Below are 16,883 nucleotides of genomic sequence, written 5' to 3'. Positions count from 1 at the left end.
CATTTATTCTATTTATATAAAATATTGTAAAATATAATTTTATATATTATTGAACCAAGCAGACATTTTATTTGAAATAGTTTTATAAATTTAAACTGTTAAATATTAATCACAAATAATAATAATAATAATAATAATAATAATAATAATAATAAACTGCATTATTTAAAAAATTACAAGCATTTTTATGTTTTTCATTTCTTCCCCCCAACTGTACCGAAATTGTACCTTAAATTAGCACTTTCCAAATTTGCTTTGTAGAATTTAAGAGTTATATTTATATAAAATTTGTAATCTGGCGTATCAGTGTAGATTTATTCATTGCTAGAGACTCAAAGTACTTTTGTACGTCGCTCTGGATAAGGGCGTCTGCTAAATGCCGCAAATGTAAATGTAAATGTACCAAACTGTGATTTAAAAACGAGGTATGTACCGACCCACACCCCTAATATATATATATATATATATATATATATATATATATATATATATATATATATATATATATATATATATATTATCTTACATAACCCCTCTTACATATTTTACTTAATAGTTTAGCATAATCTTTGCTTTTGATTTGTTCCTAGCTCATATATAACAGCATGTCTTGATTATGTCTTGTGACTGAATTACTGAATCTAAAATTGTAGCTGTAAATATCCAGGTCATACTTTGTCCTGTTTTGCTGCTTTCTCTTCCTCCCCAGACACATCGCAGTACCAAATACAGATATAATACGATTAGCTCCGACTGTGCTCTAACGCTTCCCAGTAGATTTGAACTAAACTCTCTGTGTTCATTATCGTGTTTCTGCACAACCACACACACATGCCACCCATGGAGCTTTATACACTTATGAGTCACCTTCTGCTTGTATGGACAGTTTCATGTAGCGAAGCACTTTATCGTAATAAATAGATTATGCCTGAGTCTTACACACGCTCAAGTCAATAATCTTATATAGATAGTCTACATTTCTCCCCAAGAGCTTTGCTGTTTTCATAAAAACTGTCAATTCTCATCGCAGGTCTTGAATTTCGGAAAACTCAGAAGCAGCTCTCTGTTTAAACCTTGTATGGTCTCCTTGTCCCTGGACTTAGCATGAAATCAACATGGCTGCTTACAGCATTAGCATAAAATCTTATCTTCAATTGCTGCATATTCTGTTTTTTGAGATCAGCACATTTTGTACCAATCATTTTAATTTACTGTTGGTCTTAAACCTGTATACTGTCTGTATTTTATAAATATCGGCGTGACCCTCGAGAGCACTCGCTCTATTGCTTCATCATGTTGTCTCATGGAGTTTTTTGCCACTGTCACCTTTAATTTGTTCATTATAGATCTAAATCTACATCCGGATTTTTTGCAAAGCTGCTTCGTGATCAGGTTTTTACTGCATTAAAGTTGAATTAAATTAAGATGGAATGTTACGTTCAATATACCAAACGACTTTTTTTCTCTCTTTGTAATCCGTCTTGGCATCTCTGCTCTTCCGTCTTTTGCACACCACATTTATGAGCTGATCCAGAAAGTTAACACCTTTATATGTGCAGTGACATTTCAGTTGAATGTTTCCCACATATTTATGAGCTTCCACTGGATGGAACTCTCAACACATGGAATGTTTATACTCATCACCACTGTGTCAGCATGCACTATTGCTGCAGGTTATACATGTGTTTTCTTACCTTTCATGGCCTTCTTGTGGTTTCTAGTGAGCAGAGGAACAGGTTTGTCCTCAGTCAATGCCTACTGAAGGCTTTTTTTTTTGTTAAATAATATCAAGGTCTTCCCGTGGGCTCACCACCTGCGGGAGGGACCGTAAGGGACGGTGCTGTGAGGATTGGGCAGCAGTCGAAGGCGGGGGCCTGCTTAGACTGCTGCCCCCGCGACCCGAATTACGGATAAGCGGGAGAAAATGAATGAATGAATGAATATCAAGGTCAAATTGAAAACGAACTTTTTTATCCATCCAGGTCTCAACAACTGATCACTGCTTCCACATAGTAACTGAGCTGTATTTTAAGGAGAAATGATGAAATAGTACAATTATAGAGGAGAACATAAAGACTCCGGGGAAGCAGAACGCCATCATCACATGTTCAAGCACAGTTCTTCTGAAGATGGAAAATATGCTTTTATCCCCCCTATCAAACAACACTTTTAAAATATTGATTATTCTTTTGAGAAACTTTTGCATTTCTTCTAACATCTGTCCATGATTTTTCTTTTTCTCTGAAATTATTAACATCTGAAAAAAGAATATTTAAGAACAAAATGTGAAGAGTCAAAGCGTGATAGGGGAATTTTCCCGAATCTCTCATCCTATGCATACACATACAGTACAGACCAAAAGTTTGGACACACCTTCTCATTCAAAGAGTTTTCTTTATTTTCATGACTATGAAAATTGTAGAGTCACACTGAAGGCATCAAGGGCTATTTGACCAAGAAGGAGAGTGATGGGGTGCTGCGCCAGATGACCTGGCCTCCACAGTCACCGGACCTGAACCCAATCGAGATGGTTTAGGGGTGAGCTGGACCGCAGAGTGAAGGCAAAAGGGCCAACAAGTGCCAAACATCTCTCGGGGAACTCCTTCAAGACTGTTGGAAGACCATTTCAGGTGACTGCCTCTTGAAGCTCATCAAGAGAATGCCAAGAGTGTGCAAAGCAGTAATCAAAGCAAAAGGTGGCTACTTTGAAGAACCTACAATATGACATTTTTCAGTTGTTTCACACTTTTTTGTTATGTATATAATTCCATATATAATTCCACATGTGTTAATTCATAATTTTGATGCCTTCAGTGTGAATCTACAATTTTCATAGTCATGAAAATAAAGAAAACTCTTTGAATGAGAAGGTGTGTTCAAACTTTTGGTCTGTACTGTGTATATATATATATATATATATATATATATATATATATATATATATATATATATATATATATATATACACTGTATATGTATATATGCTGATGATTATGAAAATGATGCTACTGACAATAATGATGATCATGAAGATAGAAAAGAAAGAAGAAATTATGGAATGAAGGAAAGAATGAAGAAAAGAAGGAGGAAAAAATGAAGGAAACAATAATTGAAGGAAAGAAAGAAAGTAGGAAGAAAAGAGAAGGATTATGAAGGAAGCACAAAAATTGAATATATATATATATATATATATATATATATATATATAAATTTGCTGCCAAAGACTGTTTTATTCATTCATGTGGAAATTTGTCATTGCCTCCTCTTTAATACCTTTAATATATTCTGCCTCAGCACAAAATTAAATAACAGTCCAATTATAAAGTATGCCTCCATTTCCTTTTCCCCTCTCGTCTCTTTTCTTCTCCTGTCCTGTCCTGTTGGGTTAGAAAATGTTAACCCAGATAAATAAATAGTAGATATATAAGATTTAATCCTTTTTGCTAATGCCAATATGTGCTTTTTTCATGTTTTTGAGGTTGTTTGTTTCTTCCATCCTTCATAAGAAATAGCTGAAAGCTTAACATTGCTTTATTTCCCTGGCAGTAATTTTCCTCGGATCACGAAGCATAAGCGCAAGAAACAAGCACTGTGTTGTTAACTCTACACCACTGGGAATATTAGTTAGTGCATTGTGTAGTCACAAATGTTGTTCCAAGGTAAGTTTCCACACAGAAAATGGCTTTGGTTAATTACTTTGGGGAAATGCAAAGAAAGAAACGAAAAACTCATTTATATTTTGTATTTTCGTGTTGGATATGCTCTTGATAGTGTTGCTTATATTCAGAGGCATCACTGCATTGGTTCTTTCTTCTGGGTTTGTTTGTTTGTGTGCAGTTTTCACACGTATTAACATGCATCGATGGGGATCGGATTGTGAGTGAACTCTGCCAAATACAGCTGTGAATGGGGTCAAATGCATCTCATAGATCAAGGCTACATTAACATATTACGAGGACCGATGCGAACACTGTGCTTTTGTTTTACAAACGCTCTCTATCTACACTGCTGCTTTTTAAGCATTGCTCGTCCACACTGAAACGTCTGAAACTGTTTCCATCACTATAGAGTGAATACACGTGTGAAAAAACAAGCTTTTACTTGTCATTTCATCTGATGTTTATTTACTTACTTTCTCTCTGCATTGGGGAGAGGGAGGAAGGATGAGAGGAAGGATAAAAGGAGAAATGGGAAGAAGGAAGGAAGGAAGGAAGGAAGGAAGGAAGGAAGGAAGGAAGGAAGGAAGGAAGGAAGGAAGGACGGAAGGAAGGAAGGAAGGAAGGATGGGAGGAAGGATGGGAGGATGGGAGGAATGGGATGAAAGTATGAATAAAGGAAGGATAAGGGATCAGAGGAAGAAAAGAAGGAGGGATAGTAGAAAGGAAAGAAGGAGGGGAGAGAGGAAGGAAAGAATACAAAGAGGGAGGGATAGATACAAAGAAAAAAGGAAAAAATGAGGCATGGCTAAGGAAGAAAAAAAAGATTGGAAGAAAATAGGAAAAGAAGGAGGGATCTAAGGAAGGAAGAAAAGAAGAAGGGATGGAAAGAAGTAAAGAAGCAGGGGTTGCAGGAAGGAAGAAAATAAAAAGGATGGCACAAATGAACATAAAAGAAGAGATAGAGAGTAAGGAAAGAAAGTAATAGATTGTAATGGGTGGAGTAATAACTTGCACTGGGACTTCTGCTTTATTGGTATATATTTAAGCAACTGAGGAGCAGCAGATCAGCTGTATTTTTTACCTTGATCAGAAAATTAATTTAAAAAAAATTGGAAATCAACTTGTCACTAAGCAGATGGGTGACACTAAAACAACATGAACATGAACAGCTACAGATTTTCATAGCTTCACTTATCATCTGCGCTCTCATAGCAAGCCATGTGATCAGAACATATGAAATAGTGCATACATTTTTCTCACAACATTTTAGCTAAAAAAAAAATGGAGCACCAACTGTAACACTATTTCTCAACTAATCCATTTGCAGGTGGCCACTGAGGACACATGCATTACTGCAGGTGTAAACGGCACCTACATATCTCCCTATTTCTGAAGTTAAATAGATTCTATTCAGTGGCTGGCCATCAAGGCCATCAGTAGCTTATGTTTTAATAGATTTTTGTCCAGAAATGTAAATTACATTATTCTCAATAATCTATTCTCTTCATTAAATTCAAGAGCTTTTCTCTTGGGTGTACCTTATTTGAAATCCCCAGGAAAACCGTAATGCACAAAATAATGCACAGCCTGGGTCATTCTCTGAGGTTAATATTGATGCTTCTGTTAGAGATGATGTATGCGGACCGTGAAGCTGTGGCTGCAGTGAAAAAACACTTTTATTGCGTTGCATTCATTGGGTTTCTTGCTTTAGTAATGCCATTCGTTCTCACTGTATGAGATAACTGTCTGTCATACAGCACTCTGTTATACTCCATTTCTCTATAATACTGATGGTTTCTATTGTCGTGACATCATAATGATGGTATTAGGAGTTGGATTAATTCAGGTAGGACACCACCCAACTAAGCACAAACTGCTGTTTGCACCCTTCTGTTGAGCCAAAAGTTTACATCCAGCCAAATGTTTACATATACAGTATTTATTTTATTACTTGTATATGGACAATCCTTCTTACGCAACCTACTGTACTGGTCAGTGCTACTCTTACTGTTTTTCCTCGTCCCATGTTGTCTCAACTGCTTTTATATATATATATATATATATATATATATATATATATATATATATATATATATATATATATATATATATATATATATATATATATATACTTGACTTGACTTGACTTGAATTACACAGACTGCCACTGGTAATATTATGTCTTTTTTATTATTTTTTATTGTTTGAGGAAATTGTTTGAACATTTTCATAAAGATGTTTGATAAGATGGCAGCGTCACTTTCCCTGATACAAGCAGTTAGCATGTAAATCATGTTCCAGCACCAAAGTCAAGACTTAGGAAATAAATGTAACTGTCGCTAACACACACACACACACACACACGCACACGCACGCACGCACGCACGCACGCACGCAGCTGAAAAAAAAGCATTATGCATTCACGTATGACAAGGAAAACACGACATAAAAAATGTATCACAACGATACACAAAAGGGTGTGATGTTAGAAAAGATAGCGAGCTAGCGAGCAACTAGCGAGCTGATTATGTCCCCCAAAGAAAAACTATATGATAAAAAGTACTGAAACACCTGACTTTTCCAACCATATATGATTCTGTAACCACTAAATTGGAGACACATAATTGTATTAGATGTCTTTGGATGTGATTTTACCGTCCCTTGAACTTAGAGACCCAAACCTGTTACAGCATGACAAAGCACAAATTTGAAAGTTAAGGTCTTAATAAAAAAAAAAAAAAGTCCAAATTTTTACAAAAATAAATCTAGAAGGGAAAGAAAAGCTGATCAGCAAGAAAACCTGCCAGTCATTTTTTGTCTGTAGGTGTGTTATTACTGCATTGCTGCCTGTAGTGGTGTGGCTTAGCACACTAATTGCATCCATTAGCACTAATTTTGAGGGACAAACCAAATGGGAAATCATTAGCGGAGCCACTATTGTGTAAAATTGCTAACCATGTCATATCTTCAGTACCAGTTGAGCACATGGATATTTGACAACACCTCAGTACATCGAGAGTTCAGAGTTTAGAACTCTGACTTACTTTCAAGAAAGCTGAGAAAACAAGCTGCAAATGAACCACCGATTATACAGATTCATTTAAAATCCATTATAATGTGTCGCCCTCTTGCATACAAACACTTTTTGGTTGGAAAAAAATTTCAATCAAGAGTAGAGTCATCAAACTGGAAAGGAGATAACACAATTTGTACAAATGTGTCAATTGCCAACTGTTCATACTAATTTCTTTTGTGTAGGTGAAAGTTCATTTTTGCTTTCAGTCTCTGTCCAAGCAAATGACCACCAGGGATCTTCCTAACCATCACATTAGAAGCCATGATTTCTCTCACATAATAATATTATGCCATTAAAAAAGGCATCCTGATCTCACTTATCAACGAGGTTTTTTAGCCTGTCAGACCCTCTGCCTTTGATTTGTTTGTTTTTTACACCATTTCATGTAAACTGTGCATTTCTGAGGTGCTTTTCTGCTCACCACGGTAGTAAACAGTGATTATTTGAGTTACTGTGTCCCTCCTGTTAGCGTAAACCAATTTTATTCTGACCTTTATTATTAACAAAGCGTTTCATTTTACACATCTTTGACTAAGTCATGTCTCCGTTCATTGCATCACTCTGTTTCAACCCTAGAGACAGGTGTGTGAGAAAATCCCAGGACATCAGCTGCTTTTGAAATACACAAAGCAGCCCATCTGGGACCCTGATTCATGCCATGCTTAAAATCACAAACCTCATACTAATTCACTTTCTAAAGTTTGATGTAAACCTGAACTGTCTATCCCTGACCTGTATCTGCATCTTTACAGCTGTTCCTAATAAAATGATAATGACTTCACTATGTCTTGCATTGGCAGATGTAAAAGCTCATAGATCAATTAGTAACACAGAAGCACTTTGTATGTGTTTTGGCTTCCCTGTTGTCAATCAATAGCATCAGGGAGACATTCAAATGTAAATGAGCACTTCTTTAAACAGGAGCGAACTTCAGAATGACCAGCAGTGACCTTGAATATTGAGGTCTAATCCAAACAAAACATGGCTCGTCTGCAGCTTCAAAAAGGAGATTAATCGAATTTGAAACAGTTGATGAACCCCCACACCTCAGATCGCGCTGGTCCGTGCTCAGGAATCAAACAGCGTTATTAGGTAATTACAGCATTCATACTGTAATGAAACCCACACCATGGAAAGAACAGAGCAGGATGCTTCACCTGAAATAATCGCATAAATTATAATGTGAATCAGAATGAAGAAAAGTGTAAACAGTAACTGTTAATAGCATTAATAGCACACACAGGGAAGAGTTTCCTCTCGGACAAGAAAAAAAAAAAAAAAAAAAAAAAAAAATATATATATATATATATATATATATATATATATATATATATATATATATATATATATATATATATATATATATATATATAATTTTTAATATATTTCTCCATTGGAAAGCTCAACAGTGCATGTATATATAAATATTCATTCTAAAATCTGCAATAAGGTGTATTATTCTATTTAGAAATGGCACAATACCATTTTTGTTACTGATACGTACAGAATCCACCATCCAATAGGTTTTTCCAAATTGCAGTCCATCAGTTTGTAGAAATAACAATATTAATCTTAAATCAGTGCCATCTCTAATTTTAGGTGGTATTGTAATCGCTGCCAAATTCTAATTTGTGGAACATTTTAACATTGTTGAAATGAATACATCGTTTATTTAATATGCACAATTGCTCATATTGAAAAGTAATTAGGCTACTCCTTATAATGTAGATATATTACTAATACCACCACTACAACTACAACTACTACTAAAAATATATATATATATATATATATATATATATACATATATATATATATATATATATATATATATATATATATATATATATATATATATATATATATATATATAATAATAGACATCATCAGAATTATTAACATCATTTGCACTTTGTTTTATAAATATTTTTATTAATTTAAAATTATTGCACTATTCTTTTCAGTAGCACTTTTCTAAATATACATCTATTTTTATTCATCTCTATCTTCATCAGTAAAATCCCATTTCTGATGAACAGCAGAAGGTAGCTTAATGTCTAAAACAATGAAATGTTCCCTGCATGCTTTATCACGTTACCGTAGGTTGGATATAACATTGAACAGGACCTTTTTTTCCCTCTGTCACACAACACAGTTCCCTCAAAAAACTACAGATATATAGGTAGACGTTTGTAACAAGGAAGCTTGTTCTCTAACAGAATCCTTTTCTCACAGTCTGAGAACTGAACTGGAAAGGTTTGTCTTTTTTTTTTATATATATACTGCTACAGTAACGGGTTTGACAGCAGCAGCTTCAACATCAAAAGAGCTCATACAGCCAAATACTTCATGTACTCCTAGTGAAAACCTTTCTCCAGAGACGGTACTGCTGCAATAGCTCGGTAATGGTGTTCCTATTCACTTACACTGTTCAGCTCCTCCTGATTTATATGCAACCAATTCGGTTCCCACTTTGTGGAAAAATCTGTCTCCATCTGCATGTTTATTTAGAACAACTGGAGATGCCATTTTGTCATGCTCCTCAGATCTTATTCACACTGAGTGAATCGGATGTCAAGGGAAAATCCTGTGCCGAGATTAGAGGCCTGCTAACAAGCATGCAAAAACACAACAACCAGGTGAACACAGAGGGAAAGAGGGTGGGGATGGTCAGGGAGGATGGAGGGAGGGAATGTGAGTGTGTGTGTGTGTGTGTGTGTGTGTGTGTGTGTGTGTGTGTGTGTGTGAGAGAGAGAGACAGACAGACAGCTATGAAAACAAAGAGGGAGGGAGTGATGAATGATGAATGAGAAGGAAAGTCATTGGTTAGTCAGCCAAAGGCAAAGTGAAATCTATTCAATTTGCTTAATAAAATTTGCCTGCACACTGACTACATTATGACAGGGGGTGTTTGGTAAAGCCAGATCACTGAGCATCTCTCCACTCGTCCGTACATACACTCACATCTGCTCACATCCACCGAGCCAGAGCAACAGCTGGATCTCGGTTTTGATAGCGCATGTGTGACACGGAAACTGAGCCTAAAATGGCTGAGGGAGCAGGTTTGGTGTCTGAAAGCAAAGATTCTCCCTCTGCCAGCTCTCCAGAAATGACTGAGCTAACCCAGGGAGAAGACGAAGGGTACTCAGGGCCTGCTCTGACCCCAAACAGCTCAACTTCACTACTTCGTCGACTTTTATGCCTGCTCCTGATGCTGATCTTGCTGGTTTTGTCTTTCCTTGGCAGCTGGGCCGTGGTGCACCTCAGCCTGGGAGCTCGGGAAACACCGTTCAGGATTTCATCCAGTTACGACCAACCTGGGGAACTCGAGACGGCTACGTATGACCAGCTCTTCATCACCAACTGCACCATGGGTAAGAAAGCTGGTTTCAACTTTTAATGCTGTGTAAGAGACCTGTGATTTTTTGGTTCTCTAAATTATCCCTATAATGCAGGTTACATTAACAATGATTTTATGAACACGTTCTATAAAGTCTGTATTCACAGATAAAGAAAACTGTGAGTTTATTAAAATAGTTATTGTATAGTGATGATTTGAATGGACAAATGCCTCATAAAGATCTAAATATAATCAATTATACCTGGCTTGGAATGTAAGTATCACCAGCAGTGCGTTACAAAACAGGGAAAACGTAAGATTGTTTACGTCCTACATGAGTGATAAAGCAGAAAAATTAACTGCATTTGCAGACCAACAATATTGAAAAGAATAAAAAAGGTTAAAATTAAACAATTTAGGATGTAGTGTTATAGGAAAATGATCTGCTCTGTGTCTGCAGACATCAATTATTTCCCCATAAAAGCATCCCCAATATGTCTTTACTCTGTCAGTAGGTGTTAGGGAATAACTTGTGTGTTAACATATGAAATGTACATGAATGCAAGTCCTTCAACTATTTTGTAATATGGCATAAGTAATGAAACAACTATCACACTATATAATTGCATACAGTATTTCTTTCTAAATGGGATTTCACTACCAATTTGCGTGCTCATTGCCTTTATCGTCCCAAATTGCTTATATAACATTTTATAATGGCCCTTAAACTTCCACACAGATATTTATAGACCATTAATTCAGAAGAGGGCCTGACATCATTTCCAATATATATTATATTTTTCTTTAAAAAAATTCAATAAAATATAGGATGCATTCACAAATGACCATAACCACCTTAAAAGGTAATAATCATCATCATATAAAACGGATCATATTCTACAGTTTATTTACCATTTATACATTTATTTCTTTTGTCATTTACATTTTTGTATAATTTGAAAATTTTATTTTATGCTTGAATATAAAACGGTCATTTCCTGTACTCCTTCGGTTCTTGTAAGTGGCTTTTAGGTGTAACTGAGGATTGTTTATACTTATGGTTGTTTATACTGCGAGCACATTTTCTAGTGAGATTTTTTTAAATATACAGTAGATAAAAATATCGTATGCCGTGCTGTGAGATCAGCGTGGTCGCTCCTTTCTTCTTTTGTCTGGTAAAAAAAAACCTCTGTCTCTTCAACAACAGTCTTTAATAGAGCTTTCACTATCATTATCTACCGTAAGCCGTCACACCGAAGCCCACGATCTCCTTTTTTTTCCCCCAAAAATGTTTTCTGACATATTTTTTTCTTTTTCTCTGGGTCAGAATCCCATAAGACAGCAACACAAAACCGTTTTCATCACCACTGATTTGTCACACAAATAGAAAACAAAATGGATTTCTATAAGTGATGGATGAAAATTTTGAGTTTTAATTTCATATATATTTTCTAAGTATTTTCTCTATTTTTTAAGTGCAGGAGTTATGATGTGAAAAATACTATGTTCTGACAAATTTTACATTTCTTCTTTTTTTTATTTTGTTAAATCAGTTTAATTCCTTTAATAATCGGTTTTCTTGTAAATACAGTATGTCAATTTAAAAAGGTCAGCATGGCAGCACATAGGGTAGCTTTATTACCTGCGATATGTCTAATAAAATCAAATCAAATGTTATTTGTCACATGCACATACATACAGAGTAACACATGCAGTGAAATGCTTTATACGACTGTCCGGCATGAGGGAATAGGATGGGGAGAACAATAAACCAAGAAAAAGAAGGCAGATAAATAAAGATTATAAACTATATAAAATCCAAAATAAGTAAAAAATCTAATTTTTGAGATATAAAGATATATATGAGAATATATGTGTCACATGCTCCCCTATTGCCTGCGTGGGTCTTCGTCAGGTATTCTGTTTTCTTCCCTGAAAGACCTCCCTGAAAGACCTCAAACAGGGCATATTCCACTATACCAGGGGTCTCCAATCTTTTCCAGAAAGGGCCAGTGTGGGTGCAGGTTTTTATTCCAACCAAGCAAGTCCACACCAAATTCTACCTGTTCAAATCTAATGATCTTCATTTTCAATGACTATCAGGTGTGACCATTGATTGGTTGGAATGAAAACCTGCACCCACACTGGCCCTTTCTGGAAAAGATTGGAGACCCCTGCACTATACCAACAAACATGTTAAATAGATATGTCCTGAAATAAAAGGATAAATACATGTTAGTTTGATGCAACAAATGATCATGACTAATTTCTTAATATGAAAAAAAAGTGCTTATTCATAACTTGATATCATGTCCTTGATATTTAAAAATCTCATTCAGATTCCCAGACAGTTGCATAAAAGATGTAAAGGCATTGAATCTGAGTGCTGCGTTGAACACACTGCATTTAGAGACGCTGGCCTTCGAAATGAAGTTAAACACTAATATTATGACGCTGACTCATAATCGGATCGCTTAGAATTCTTTACTGATATTTCATCATTTATTTCTCCTCAGTAACTGAGTTATCCTGAACAGAGTCTAACCTGAGAATGCTGGAAGTGAGACAGGAATATGATCTAGATATTTCCATAGAATTCACATATTCTGGTGCAAGATGTAACGAGTGCTAAAACGTTGACATCAGTTCACCAGGGCCAAGTGATAATGTTGTTGGTAATTCGGATAAATCCAACAGTTTTTTTTTTTTTATGTGTACGATTATGCTGAAGACAAGCATATTTAAATGCAGTGTGCCAAATGTCTGTATTTAGGGTCATTTTTATATTAGGGAATATGTCTCCAACTTTCCCTGCTCCAAAACAACCCCAGGATTGTATAGTTTGTCAAGTTTTTGGTTATATATTTATAATATAATAGTAATAATTTTATATAATATATTATCTATATATATATATAACTAGAAACTCGACAAACTATACAATCTTGGGGTTGTTTTGGAGCAGGGAATGTTGAAGACTTATTCCAGGTTAAAGAAATACTGGATACCATTCCATAATTCAAAACGATGCAATTTTGTCTGGACTTTGATATTTGGTACAAACTTTATCATACAATAAGACATTGGACCGAAGTATACTGCCAAGCTCTATAAGTGTTATTTAGAGAGCAAACAGTCAGATGGAGTGTTATCTATCATGAAATGGCCTGCCCAGTCACTGCACCTAAATCCCATTGAACTGCAATGGGGTGAACTGGATCGCAGTTTCAGAAATATCGAACTAGTGAAAAACCCCTTTGGCAAAAGGAATTAAAGGAATTTCAGCTAAAAGTTTAAAAGACAGTGAACTGCCTGGATGCCAAGAGTGTATAAAGCTGTTATTCACTATAAGGGATTTTTCCTCCCTTTATGTAAATATAAAGTTTAACATTTGTATATTTATTCATATTTTTTTCAGCAGGGTAAATCTTCATACTGTTAAATTATCTGATGTACATGCATGTGTCTTTCACAAAAGATTTTTACAGGTAAACTGTATAAATACTGACACTGTATAAATAACTAATTCCAAACACAAACAAACCATAAACATAAAATCCCATAAACAAACAACTAAGTAAGCAAATTCTAGCCTATTTTAATACATAACTTGTATTTGCGTATTATACAGTCTATTGCATGCTCGATCAGAGTGCTAGGAACGTTTGGTTATCTTCTTCAAAAAGAAACATTTGCAAAAAAGAGATCTATTATCAATCATTCAATCACGATAAAACACTGAGCGTTTCTGTCTGTGACTTGAGATATCTGAATAAAGCATAACTGCTTCTGTGTCACTTCCCCATTTATTGTCTGACAAGTGCAGCTCAGGCACTAAAGATAAAAGCTCTTCCATGCAAACACAGACAATGTATTTTTTTTTTCACACACACCCCCCCACACCCCCTTCTGCCTCCCTTGGGGTTTTAATTCAATAAAATTGTAGCACTCTATTAAACATCCCTTAAGACAAACCATGAGCTATATCATTTATGAGCTGTAAGTACACTAAATTAATGCCATAAATACTGATAATTTAAAGCAGCTTAGTTTAAAGGCATGGCAATAAGAATTTGTTGAAAAGTACACATGTGAGGCTTAAGAACAAAAAAGGGAATGAAGCAATTAAATAAATAAATAAAACAGAAACACACACACACACACACACACACGGGCTGTCATGCAAATGCAGCTTCAGACAGATTTCTAATTGTTCCAGGGATCTGGAGCCCAACCAGTTCCCTGTATTTGGACAATCAAATCCCCTGTGTCACTCTTCAGACAGTATGTACTTCCCTGAAGCACCGCGTGTACTCACGTGTTCTGGATGCTGTCCTTTAGACTCATCAGTGTCCTGCATCAGACATTAACAGATTGACATGCTTTATCCCTCACACACCTGCCACCGGAGCTCAAATTACATGCCACACAGCATGCGTGTGATGGACTTGGTCTCTAAGCTAACTGTTCGGTGTGGGGAGGAGGTGTGTGTGATGGGGAAAGATGAGAAAGAAGATCTGGCTGTTTTTTATCTACCTTTAATGAAGTGAACATATTGCATGGAACGATGCACTAAAGATGTGGTGTTCAATGTTTTTATATTGTTGATCAAATGATCAAAATAATTTGCTTTGAAAATCGTATTACTGGTCTCAGTGAAAGCAGAACATTAGAAATAACGTGGTTTTGTGTATTTTAACAAGCTTTAATTCTGGTTGGGATTGATGCAAAAGGACAAACACATTAAATATTACACAAAAAAATGTTTCTACTATTCTTTTATCGGTTGGGAGACACCCCCAAACATTCACAGCTAAGATTTATGGTAATCTACCCAGTTCACCTACTAGCATGCTTTGAGGGAATCAGAAAAAAAAAAAAAGGAAAACCAGAAGTTAACCCACACAGTTATGTATGTGGATGTGAAGTCCACACAGATGATAACCTGAGTACAGGAAGGGAATTGGGACTCCTGGTGATATGTCAATTAACCCAGGGACTAAAATAAAAATAGGGTCTTTTTAGAACAAGTTTCAAATTTTTATTAATGAATTTGAAGAAGTTTTGACCAAAGAGGTGCACAATATGTAAAGTTTTAAAATATTAAAATTGCTTTTTTTAAAACATATTCTGAGAATATTGTATCTGGTTTCGAACTGAAAATTAATTATAGTATAATATATAATATAATATAGGAAGTGTGTGTGTGTGTGTGTATATATATATATTTATATAGGAGAGGTGATACTTATGCTGTGTAAATTTCCAACTATTAAATATAGATTGCCATAGTTTTTTTTATTTATTGTCTTGATTTTGTAATATTTAACTTTGAGCAACACTTGATATTTAACGACTCGCCGCTGCGTCAGGCTGAACACAGTCAGGGGGAACTTAAATCGGGGGTGAAGTGTCTATATTTGTGACCAAAACTAAAAGTAAAAGAAAGTGGGTAGTGTTCTGGGGCCCAGGAAAGAGGGTGAAGCGTGGCTGGAGTGGGAAAAGGAGCGGGCCATCGGCTCGTAGGGGTCAGGGACTTCCTGCCGCAAGGCCGAGAGTCTCCCTTCTTTACGAGGCGTTGCAAGGGTCTGGCGGGAATTCCTCTTTCGCATCTGCCGTATTTCTTTATTTTGACTGTAGTGAGAGAAATAGGAGCACGAGTAGCCATTAGTCGGGAACCCAAGGTTTTATACCTCACCGTCCTCCCGGCAGCCTTTTATAAGCGCCGCCGGCCTTGAAGACAGTGTGGGGCCGCCACACTAATTGAGCTCCAGCCGTGTCTTGTAAAGATGCCACGCCTCCTTGTTTGCTGCGCTGGGCTGCACCACCTTAGCGCGGTCCTTCCACACCATGCTGACGGTTGAGCGCTTGCCCCTTATGGTACACACACATATATATATATATATATATATATATACTTAAAATACTATATAATCTTTTATCTCAGTGAACTACTGCAGTATATAAGTGCCAGTATATCCAGAATTTTCTTTTACCTGCATCATTTCATTTTGTGAGTCAGGTACTGATCAGCCATTTAACATTTTATTTTCATAAAATGTTAAGTCCTCTACCATTCGTTTTCGTTGCCCACCTTAAGTGACCCCTGACATACCTGATTTTGATTAAACTGACACCATAAAAACCATAGCTGGCAGCCCGAGTCAAGTTCTGGGCAAATTTGAGGAGATCCATTTATATTCGCAAGGTCTTCCCTGGTTTTGAAGTGCATGAGTGCATGCAGTTAGCACATACCGATCCCTGATGGGGAGCGGAATGGAGAGACATTCAATCACTAATTTTTGCTCTCTATTGGTCTACTGATTAAAGCAGGAGTGTCCCTGAGATGTGTTTCTTCTTCTCATTTATTCGACTTGTCTTTACAATTCATCTTTCTTATTTTAAGCGAAAGGTGGCACAAGTTCAATAGAAAGGATGGAGTAATATATTACAATACAGCCATGATCAAATGGGTTAGTCTATTAGGTGTGTTTTTTACTTGCAAGCTTTTTCTATATTTTATAGGATATATCTTTGCATTCAGTGTTTCAAAGCTAACATTTTTATATTGCTACTTGATATCTACTAATCTACATTATATGGACAAAAGTAAGGGGCACCTGACTTTCTCAGTCATACGTGGCCCCTTCCCAAAATGTAATCATCAGTAGCATAAAATTTTCCTTTCATTTGATCTAGGTGCCCCAAACCTGTTCCAGCATGACAATACCCCTGTGCACAAAGCAAACTCCATAAGGATATGCTTTGTATGGGTTGGAGTGGAAGATCTCCTGCTATAGAACTCTGA

The 16,883-nt window shown here is 36.0% G+C and overlaps 1 protein-coding gene across 4 annotated transcripts in view; it reads left to right on the top strand.

The window, feature by feature from the left end:
- alk (ALK receptor tyrosine kinase) overlaps positions 1 to 16,883 on the top strand; it is a 479,320-nt gene that overhangs the window by 387,067 nt on the left and 75,370 nt on the right. For all 4 annotated transcript variants that reach the window (XM_083544512.1, XM_083544514.1, XM_083544515.1 and 1 more), the window contains one exon: positions 9,982 to 10,109. In XM_083544512.1, coding sequence (XP_083400638.1) covers positions 9,982 to 10,109 — 128 coding nt within the window. The remainder of the gene's footprint in view (positions 1 to 9,981; positions 10,110 to 16,883) is intronic.

The sequence above is a fragment of the Silurus aristotelis genome (genome assembly GCF_946808225.1).
Source record: "Silurus aristotelis genome assembly, chromosome: 6".
NCBI lineage: Eukaryota > Metazoa > Chordata > Actinopteri > Siluriformes > Siluridae > Silurus > Silurus aristotelis.
This window is presented reverse-complemented; position numbering and strand designations above follow the sequence as displayed.